This window comes from Solanum tuberosum, unplaced genomic scaffold (genome assembly GCF_000226075.1).
Source record: "Solanum tuberosum cultivar DM 1-3 516 R44 unplaced genomic scaffold, SolTub_3.0 scf00040, whole genome shotgun sequence".
Lineage (NCBI taxonomy): Eukaryota > Viridiplantae > Streptophyta > Magnoliopsida > Solanales > Solanaceae > Solanum > Solanum tuberosum.
In genome coordinates this window covers 1,504,748-1,515,891 of record NW_006238964.1, presented here as the reverse complement: position 1 = coordinate 1,515,891, position 11,144 = coordinate 1,504,748, and the positions used below count along the sequence as shown (strand labels likewise).

The 11,144-nt window shown below is 35.1% G+C and overlaps 1 protein-coding gene across 3 annotated transcripts in view; it reads right to left on the bottom strand.

The window, feature by feature from the left end:
* Positions 1-3,414: 3,414 nt before the first annotated feature.
* LOC102582933 (serine/threonine protein phosphatase 2A 55 kDa regulatory subunit B beta isoform) overlaps positions 3,415-11,144 on the bottom strand; it is an 8,478-nt gene continuing 748 nt past the window's right edge. Inside the window, exons 2-15 of one of the 3 annotated variants that reach the window (XM_015306755.1) lie at positions 11,075-11,144; positions 8,655-8,758; positions 8,466-8,564; positions 8,113-8,232; positions 7,629-7,838; positions 6,830-6,921; positions 6,613-6,731; positions 6,409-6,532; positions 6,082-6,205; positions 4,800-4,868; positions 4,624-4,715; positions 4,455-4,532; positions 4,293-4,363; positions 3,415-4,175 (exon numbers count right to left, since the gene is read on the bottom strand). The exon at positions 11,075-11,144 is cut by the window's right edge and continues 1 nt beyond it. In XM_015306755.1, coding sequence (XP_015162241.1) covers positions 4,039-4,175; positions 4,293-4,363; positions 4,455-4,532; positions 4,624-4,715; positions 4,800-4,868; positions 6,082-6,205; positions 6,409-6,532; positions 6,613-6,731; positions 6,830-6,921; positions 7,629-7,838; positions 8,113-8,232; positions 8,466-8,564; positions 8,655-8,758; positions 11,075-11,144 — 1,509 coding nt within the window. In that variant the 3' untranslated portion in view covers positions 3,415-4,038. The remainder of the gene's footprint in view (positions 4,176-4,292; positions 4,364-4,454; positions 4,533-4,623; positions 4,716-4,799; positions 4,869-6,081; positions 6,206-6,408; positions 6,533-6,612; positions 6,732-6,829; positions 6,922-7,628; positions 7,839-8,112; positions 8,233-8,465; positions 8,565-8,654; positions 8,759-11,074) is intronic. The other 2 variants (XM_015306756.1, XM_006343075.2) reach the window with 2 other exon arrangements.

The following is an 11,144-nucleotide window of genomic DNA, read 5'->3' as shown; positions in this document are numbered from 1 at the left end:
CGTTCCCCTCTCCCAGATCTTGCTCGCCACTCTCCCAGATCTCGCTCTCTCACTCGCCTGTCTCACTTTATACAAAAACGCAAATGTATAAAATGCGTGAAAATTGTATATATACATATATTTTCGTTCCCCTCTCTCCCCTCTCCCAGATCTCGCTCGCCACTCTCCCAGATCTCGCTCTCTCACTCGCCTCTCTCACTTTATACAAAAATGCAAATGTATAAAATGCGTGAAAATTGTATATATACATATATTTTCGTTCCCCTCTCCCAGATATCACTCGCCACTCTCACAGATCTCGCTCGCTCACTCGCCTCTCTCACTTTATACAATAAATCTTTTTGTATATGTATATCAAAACAAATTATACAATTGCTTTCTTTTGTATGTGTATAGCGAAATATACATATTTATGTTTGCTATGGAGCGCAATTATGCAAACTTTGCTATAGCATACAAATATGAATTTTGTGTTTGCTATATGTGAAAGTTACTCTATAAATTAAGACGGAGAGAATATCTTTGACCCGTGTGCAGAAGGTAGTGAGAAAATGGGGCTCATTGGAGATACGTCCGCGCTAGGGACAGCGTCAGTGTTGTCAAAACCCACGTAAAACACGGCTGATCAGTTAGCGTGTCCTTTCCTTAGGCATTATGAACACATAGGGCCCAAAGCCACTAATAAGTCATAACTATGACTATTCCCATCATCCCCTTCGATTTAATGATTTTGCTTACTACGATTTGACTGTATACATATTTAAATTCATGTTTATTGTGTTAGTAGAACACTCTAACTTACAAAATGATCATCAGGACACTGTCAACAAGACACAACAAATATGAATTGAAGTATTTAGTTATCAATTGAGACAAAACTAAGGTGTCTAGATATACACTTTTAAAGTTGGAGTGTTACTTGCCAGTTGAGATCAAATTTGATTGTCTATTTATGTATTATGTTTTTTATTTTCATTAATGGTATTGCTCAAACCAGGGGCGGACCCACCCTGACAATCCTGAGCCCGCTACTGACTCAGAGTGTATTCCATCACCATCCACTTAATTTGTAATCATATGAATACATTTGACAAAAATTCCATTAAGAACTATTCATTGTTACGAAATACGAAGTACTAGAGCGAGGTGGAAAATTGACCTTCAAAACAATGAGTTGTATCATGTGAAACTCTGCTTCTTGTTCAATTTCCCCAGAGTGTGAATTCGATCGATCTTTTTTCCGAAAAAAAGGCGATAGCTAAGTTATTAACAGTAACATCCACCATTTAGCAATGGCAAAAAACAGCCCAAGTCAATGACCAACAAAAGTGGCTAAACAGACAACAGGACATGACTTGCAGTTTTAGTGCATTTGAGTAAAACTGGACCCATTTGGTTTTCCACTTTTGTCACTATTAGTAAGTAAAATGGAAAATGGATTTGTTCCACATGCAACAATTGTATTGTAGTACTGATTTGAAAGGGGAAAAATGTAGGAAATCTTGATCTAATTCACACAAGAAAATCAATAGACAGTTTTTAACATCTTATTATCAGAAATATATAGTAGATATAATAACTAAATATGTGGTAATACTATACATCACACGAGTTATACAGTTTTTAACATCTTACTATATATTGATTGACAACTACATAAGAGATCAAATTGCAGCTAGTTAGCTATTACCACTATGCTGCTCGAAAGTTCCTGATTCTCTACTGCTATCTCCTTTTTTTAGCCCGACACTACAAAGGTAGACTTTATTCACCGGATGCCCTAACTTGCTTTCTTTTCACATACAACAGCGAAAAACACAATTATGCAACTACAAACACCACATTATAATCTGAAGGATGTTCTAAACTTAATTTAGTAAATCTTCTGATTAAATCCTAATTTATCGTTATTCTTTAAGTGGTTGAAACCAAAAAGAAATATAGTTAATAAAGACTGCTAAGTTTTTTTTTAAAAAGAAAATCAATGCTTTGTTGAATTTCTAGGCAGACATTTATTTGTCCAGAAAGGAACTCTCTTTTGTCTCAATTAATGTGACTAAACATAAAATTTTAAAAAGTAAAATCTTTTAAAATTTGAGCTCTAAAATAAATTATCTCGTCTTTTTAACTGTACAAATAAAAATAGACATCCATCTTAAATAGAATAAACAAGTATAATAATAGACGGTTCAAGTACTACTAAACATGAAAATCATCTTTTGGGAAGGACAAAAGGAGAAACTCAAAAAGAATTTCAAATTTTAGTGATAGCGAGATATTCAGACCGACGGTGACAAATTTTACACGTCAAATATGCGACACAGCTATTTGTTGACATGAATTTCAGTTCATACGGCACAAGTTTAGGGTGTACATGACCGGGTTGGTTTTGGTTTTTTAAATATCAAATTAAATCATTTGTGTAAAAATTTTAAATTTATAAACCAAACCAAACTAATAAAATTTGGATTTTTTTTGGGTTTTTCAAATAAAAAAAACCAAACCATTGTGTCGAGTTTTTAAATTTATAAATCAAACCAAACTAATAAACCTCGGATTTTTGGATTTTTTCGGTAAAATTTGCATACAAACATTATAATTAACTTGTGCTCCAAATATTTCTTTAGTCCAACCAAAATACAATTATTTAAGGTGTTTCTTAAGAAAATAACACAAAATATGAGATGAGTGATGACACTAAAATATTCAATAAAAAATAATAATGAAATCATCATATAAAATAAATATTGCCAAGTTATAATGAAAATGATCATAATTTAAAAGTACTAAATCATGCTAAAATAAGTTTAATAAGTATTAGTTACATTACTAAATATTTAAGGAAAATTAAAATTAGATTATGTATTTTAATTGTCTAAACCAATGTAAAACTAAAGAACAAATATTCAACATTATTGTCATCCTTAGTGTTGAATTGATTTTCTTTTTGCATTAGTATTAATTTGATTTTGATTTAAGTTTTATTATAATTATCAACATCTATGAACTATAATCTTTATTGGACCATTCCGAATTCTAAGTTTTAAACTTGAAATAATATATTAAAAGATAAAAAACTATGAAAATAGTATAAGAAATATTTTTAAATTATATCAATGTAAATATTTTATGTACAAAATAAAATTTTAAAATTACATATATAATGTCGGATTGATTTTTTTTAGTTAAAATTAAATCAACCCAAATATAGTCGGATTTTTTTTTTCCAATACCAAACCAAGTCGAACCAAACTACTAGTTGAATTTTTTGTTCGATTTGCTCAATTTGTAGTTTGATTCGATTTTGTACACCCCTATGCACAACAAAGACAATTCGAACACAAATCTATTTATATGGTTCGTAGATAGGGTCGAAAGCAATGTGTATGATATGATCACGTAACACAAATATCATTTTTTGTCAAAACATGTTTGCCAGATCATTATTCTGTTCCATCACAACAGTAATATGAGTAACGAGTGACAAGCTTAACAGTGCCAACTTCACTTCCAAAAAGGAAAAAATACAAGTAAACAAATGTCAGTGCCCTTCAACTTGTTTTACAGAAAAAATTTACTTTAGTTAATAATCTATAACAAAAGGCACACTGATTTATCCTACAAAAAATAATGCTATCCAACAAAATAAGCTAAGCGCCCCTGCAAGTTAGCAGCAGCTCCTTCCCGCCATTTTCAGTAAAAACCACATTTACCTTAAAACCTAGTGGCATTTTTTTTGCTTGTACGAGAACTAAGACATTCTTTCCCTACTCCGACCCAATATAATAACAAATTCCAAAGACTGAAGCAGTAAACGAGAAGAAGAGGATAAGAACGCGAGGTCATCAGTATGCTGACAAAGACAAAGTTGGTTTGTTTGGAGTCTTTTCATCCACTTCTGGGCCTTGCATGTTACAGGTTGGCGAGGCACCTGGAAGTGAAATGGTAGAACCTCAAGCTGCTTCTGCAGAAAACGTTTCTTAAAAAAGCAACCTGAAAAAATGCTATCCAAGAAAACTACATTCCTCCTGTTAACACTTATGCATAATACATATACAAGCTGTTTGCAGCGGCACAGGCAATTGAATTTTCAGTTGGATGCCACGCTAGATGGAGCAACTTCGTTGTGAAATCAAATGAATTTCCATTCGCATCAACCCCTGGACTTTCTGAACCTGTAATGCAAATAAATATCACCCAGTATATTTCGTCATGGTGAAATATATTTCTGGCAATAAGAAAAGTATAAAAATGACTTATTGTCAAGTGCATATATGAATATGTATGCATACCTCTCCTGACAACACGTGTTATGCTACTGCTCAGGGACCTGGAAGGCCTTGAAGGAGTCTGTACTTGTCTTCTGGTGGAGCACAATCAATCTCAGTCAGACCAAGACAAACAACATTTATATCCAAATCTTTTCTCACATGAAGAAGATAAGATATACGTACCTCATGGGGTTTTTGCTAGCTTCCAGTGTAGTTGCTTCAGTAGTGCCCGCAGCACAACCAAAGACACAGAAAAGATTGCTGAAATCATAATAATAGTAATATTTTTTAAAAAAACAAATCAGAAGCGAACTAATAAAAGGAAAATTCAAATAGATGACAGTCTACACACCTATAAGAACCAGTAGCTACTCGCAGCCCATCACCACTAAGGCAACACTCAAACTTGTCAAAGATGGAATCATTCTCATATAAATCGCATAGCTGTGTATCAGCAAAAAATCTATGATCAGCTAAGAGACATGCCAAAAATAGACAAGTAACATCTTGATGCAGATGGTAATTCACCTTTGGTCTCAAATATTCATGAACCTGGAAGGTTGACACTGGACCAGAATCCATATTTATGTCCCATAGCTGAAAAAAGCAATGTAAGCTCAGTAACAAGGGCACACTCTTTGTCCACATAAAAATGGAAAATATACAAGCATGGAAAACCAGTGGTCCTCCTAACAAAAGCTGAACCAGGGATGACCCAGCTTGAAAACAAGAACCAACAACTATACTTAAATGTAATAGAAATTCCTGGTCTTGATCTTTACCTTAATTATATGTAGTTTAGTAAAAACACATAAGTATCAAACATTATTATTATTATGCTAGCATTATCGTATTCTTCACTACGATTATTACTTCTACTCTGGATATTTTTATTATTTTTACTATAGAAAAACGATTTTCTTGAGCTGAGGGTCTATCAGAAACAGCTTCTCTACCCCTCCCCAAGATAGGGGTAAGGTCTCTGCACACCCCGATCACACTGGGTCTGTTGTTGTACGTAAGCATCAAACATTGGAGGTGGTCTTTTAAATAGAACTAGACAAAGATAACATAGCTAAAGTTGAGCAGCATCTTAACAAACTTGCTTAAGATAAAGGTGGAGTGGTTCCTATTACAGAACTGAAACCAACAATTAAACTCTAACTGATTCATTCCAGTCAATCGATCATCTCAGAGATCCAGATTCACCCTGCAGGCCATAAAAGTGTTCGATCTTGAAACTACTACAAAAATGTCGTTTAAACTTTAAAAGAGAAAGTGGTTTAAACAAAATCATCTGTGTGATGAAGTTTGCCAATCAGTCCCTTCCTGTTTTGCCGGCTAGGTCTTCAAGAAACCTCAGGCAGCAGATATAAAATTCAGTACATTTAACTGCAGCTTGTAATATGTCTGCTCATTTTTAAATGAAAATACTGCACCTTTCATTCTACCTACCAACAGCGACAAGCTAACTGATATAGAAACTAATTCTCACATGAATTATTTAGCTAAAAAATGCAAAATGACACGATATTGAAAGCAATAATATGCATATATCAATCCATCAAACCTCAATTCCAAATTCAAAAAAGAGCTGGTAATGTGCACAATAAAGACCATGGAGCATGTCATGAGCTATGCTTATGCCACCTAATCGGAACTATGCTTTTCGTACAAAGCTTTTACAGATCAAACAGCTTCTTTTACAAAGTAAGATGTATAAATGTGAAGCACACTACAATTGGTGCAGCTCTCAAATACTCCACCAAAGATTTTGTGAAACACTGAAACTTAAGTAAAAGGAACCAACCTTTAGGGTCATATAGTCACGGCTGAGTATGTATCTTCCATCCTTAGAAAATTTAATATCAGAAATTGAAGCAATTATCTCTGTGAAAAAAGATCTTGAACCGGGTGTTTCTTGCTCCTCAAACCTGCATAACAAGGAACCAATATTTTTAATCAATCGAGCTATCAGGAAGTAATTTGAAATACATATCTATGCTTAGCAAAAGTAGCTCTATTCCAGAACATTTTCATCCATCTTTTATATCTTCTGCTGGACAATAACACGTATAAAGAAGAAACAAATCCACATGCATTGAAAATTAGAAATACGGGGAAGGGTGGAACTTACAATTTAGAATGTGAGTCGCACAAAGCTGACTGCCGCAGATCTATGAGACGAATTGACCCTTTTGAACTACTATAAGCTAACGTATTACAATGAGTAGGATGAAATTCTGCTGAAGTTATCACCTCTGCAACAAATAAAATATGGTTTAAGTCTAAGCATTTATTGATATAACACGAGGCACTTTGAAACTGAGGAAAAACTTACCAGTTAGATCTTCCATATTTGTTGGCTTGACATCAACAATATTGAAACTCTGATTGCTTATTTCCAAGTTCCAAAGGTTGATCCGGAGATCATCAGCGGATATAAATGTTTCACCGTCACTGAATTGGAAAGAAAAAGGCCAGACAAATTACCATGAGCTCTCGTAAACCAGAAAAAACAACATGGCGAAGCAGAATTACAAGAGCAATATCTTCACCTGTTATTTGAAATAGAGTTGATGTGATAGTCATGTGCATGAGCATACACTCTTCTGCACCGAGCAACAAGGCTGGTTTCATTACTAGTAACCTATAATAAACATTGCAAAGCTTTTAGATTCAAATGGAGTAACAATGAGGACATCATGTCAAGTTTTAAACGGTAACAACTGTCTTGGGGAGAGGAGATGCGGCAAAGCACCAAAATTCTTCTACCAATCAAGAGAAAAATTGAAGGCCCAGAAAACACTTAAGTTCCAATGACCCAAGGCTGAGGATTTGAAGATAAAACAATGTCTGTGTATCCATATCATGCAAGAGAAACCAAAGCCATTTACAAAAGCACATAAACACATGAGAATAGGTTGTCCTGGCTTGTATATATTAAAACTTTCACCCTCCATCAGACCTTGGGTGCACAATTAACTATGTTAAGAGTTCAAGTACCTTTTTTGAGACTACAGACAACAACTAGAACTAGCAGAGACTAGAAAGAACAGTCTTCTCAGTAACCAGGAGTCCAGAAACACCATGTACATTGTTCCACTCAAGCTGCGACTTCATGAGATCTGTTACTTTTTATTACTTTTTATGTGTAAGGAATAAGAAAATAACTTGGTACTATCTAACAAGTATCTTTATGACATTGCTCGCATTTCCTTTTCCATAAAACCTTAAAGTACGATCACAGACACTAATTAAAATGCTTGGTTGATGAATAAAAAAGTAATGCACATAGACATATTCGACATTCCATAAACAACTGAACATACAGGGCATATATAGCTTAAGTACAACTACCACAGGTAAACGTAATGAGGAAAAGCCCCCAGGTGGAAACGACAAATCATTGCTCAAGCAATTCAAAGATCTATCTGCATAACCCCCATTTGCAAGACATTGCTTTGGACTGGAAGAAACACTAGAGCTGGCCACACCGCCATTTCCAACAGCTCTAGAAGGATCAATATTCATATCAGATATCTTCTTAACTTTCTTCTCTTGGACCTGAATCAGCAAAAGAAGTAAAGAACACCTCAGCACATTGATAAGGAACCCACAAAAATAATAGCCACTACAGAAGTGGCTTCACAGGTAGACAATAGATGCAACATAAGTCAACTCTCAACTAGTATACATCTCAACAACAATCAGAATAGCTCCCCACCACACTTGAAATTAACAATCAATATTGCTCATCAATGCAACAGCAAAAATGTATCTTGAGCCATGGATGTATGGAAGAACACTAAACTTAGCACGTTACATTGAACTAAGTTACCTTCCAATATTTTATGGTTTTGTCATTGGTGGATAGAAGAAAGAGGGCACCATTAGACGATTGGCACCAACGGATCTTGTTGATTTTCTCCTCAATCTCCAAACTCTTCAGATAATCAAACTGAACAGAAAGATGTGATGGAAAAAGTTAAAATACTAATTGAAGCAAGAAAAGAAGGAAAGTAAAGCAAATGAAGAATGAGAAATAGCAGCAGGAGGCAATTCAACCCTACATAGTTGCATCTGGACAGGAAAGTGGTACATAAGAACCAGATAATTAATATTCTCCTTACTCTTTCATCACACCAAAAACGAAGAATACAGAAGGGGAAACAACAAAGAACTGCCAGATACCTCAGGTTCATGGCTTTGAAATTCTGTCTTGTAGCGGAACTCTGGATGCCGACTCACTGAATAGTCCATTCTCTCTAGCTCTCTCCGACTTCCAATATTCTAAATAAAACAATGCAAAAGAGACATGATCAGCAGAAACAACCTCCAATTTTTAATATAACTTCTGAGCTGCAGTGTGAAGAAACCCACCTCTTTTGTATCAGTCCTTTCAAATAATACAACCCTACCACCACGATCTCCAGTAGCAAGATGGTCACCAGTTTTATCGAACTCGATTGCGGAGATGATATCAACTACAACAATAATGATGAGAAAATACATCATGATACTCAAAAAATTAAGTGCCCTGAACATCGAAGAGAGGAAGCAAAGCATATAACTCCCCATGCAACTGGAAATGGTACGTCTGCATTATCCTGGCACTTCAAATAAATTTACAGTACAAATTTGATTTGAAAATTCTGTTTCTAAATTAAGCTCATCTGCAGATCCTATAATGATCCAACAGTTGACTATGCAACAATTTTAGATAATATGAATTGCCACTGTTACTAGTCAAACCATGTGATAGCTTCATACAACATGGAGCACCAGATGAGTATCATGGAGATGGATTCATGTACAGGTTCAACAAGAATTATTTTCTGTTCTTTTTATCTTAGTACAACATATTACTGGCTTGAAGGAAATATGAAAGAAACCATTGAATGTTTGCTACCACCAACAAGTGTGCAAAATCATAATCTGAAGGCATGCTTGAGTCAAACTAAACAAGAAGCTGTGCATATAGGAAAAGTGTAGCTTGTGAATCTGAACTTGGGAATAGATGTGAAAAAAAAATAGTGAAATTGATGCAGCCATGGCTTTGGAAGTTCAGAGATCATCGCAACATGACCAAAAGGATCTTAGTGCTGAGTGCTGACAAAGCTAAATGCATTCACATTGAATATACATGTTCCTTTAGAAACAATAAGAAGAAAAACACAAGTCAGAAAAAAAATCCATGTGCTTGGACTTCGGACACCATGTGTGTTGGTATTAGGCAAACAGGTACTTTGACTTCTGAAACAACATGTGTTGGTATTAGGAAAGGAAAGCTCCAATGATCAAAAGATCACTGGTAAATGGCATATGAAAGTGTCTTTAGAGGCAATAAAAGAAACATGTGTTGGCATTAGGAAATGAAAACTCCAATGACCAAATACTAATACTCAGTGCATCCTTCATTCTGCAGTGGACAGTCTGCATATTTCAGACAAATAAAACATGAGGTAGAAGTAAACAAAAGAGATGCAAGAGCAGAAGGAGCTTGACTGTGGCATAAACTAAAAAAAGAACAGACTTTGATGCACACCATGAATCATAATTTAGGAAAAGAAAGTCTCATGGCTAAGGATGCTGAATCAAAGAGAAATCCGGATTCAGTTTCATTCTTAAAACTAAAATCCTACGCAAATTAGGTAAAATGACATCAAACTAATCCAACTCCCCATTATCTTCCGGTGCATATACTATTCGTAGATACTTGAGTAGCTAGATACAAAGCCACAACAAATTTCAAATCCTTATATTGTAGGTCATGAAACTTACTACTCTCACATCAGAACAATCTTAATGGGGAAGCTAAAGAAAAAGGGTAGAATCTACGAAGTGTTACAAACATTCAGCCTAGACAGACTTCGGTTAGACATTCACTCCAACCTAGTTTACAAAAGGACAACCAAACCTATAGTGATCTACATTGAGTTACTTACTGAAACATAAAGAGTGCAATGACCAACTCCCCAAGGCATTGCATACACTGCATCTTGAAGCCAAGAGAGTAAATTGGGACTATCTAATCGGAGCCTTAAACGATATATAGACATTTCATACGACAAATTGAAGTACTTTATAAGAAAGTAACAACATTTTGCTGTGCTGCAGCAAAATAGACATCAATAAAAGCTCACACCCCATTAGCAACATCAAATCTTCTGACAATTTAGGCGATGGGACGCGTCTATTCTTATCTCTACCTATACATACTTCCATACTGATTCGAAATGAAGCAGTTGCCCAACATCATACCTTAAAGATCAAAAGCTTAGTGCATGGAGCTAAAAGAATGTCTGGTGACTGCCTCAATACTAACCATTGCTACATGATTGCATGTGCAGTTACACCACACCATCATGGTTTACATTTGTGCATACATAAAGTTCCAACACTCCAAAGAAGAAACAAGTGAAGAGAGCAGCTACCGCCCTTTAACATGACGCTTGCATCAAAGTCAAAAACCTACACTTCATAGTCCTCTACTAAATTGAGAACAATGACAAACTACAATTGAAAAAACAATCATCTAGATCTAGACACAAGTTAAGCAAATTCTAAGTAACCACAAACTTGTTAAAGGTTCTCAATTGGCTAAAATCTCCATAACTCAATCAAACCCGTAATCGAAATCTAACAGATTTAATAAGCTTTCAGTACAGTACTACCGCATAACCGATCAAAAACGGATACCAAAACCCTAATCCCAACACTGACACCAAACCAACTATGGATCCAAATGTAAAAGACGGATAAGTGAAATAAAAATTATGAAAAAAAATAAAATAAATTACCTTCCTGAACTTCTTCTCCGGCCGTACGTTCACCAAATACCTGAGAAAATTTCCATTCAAGCGGCGGTGG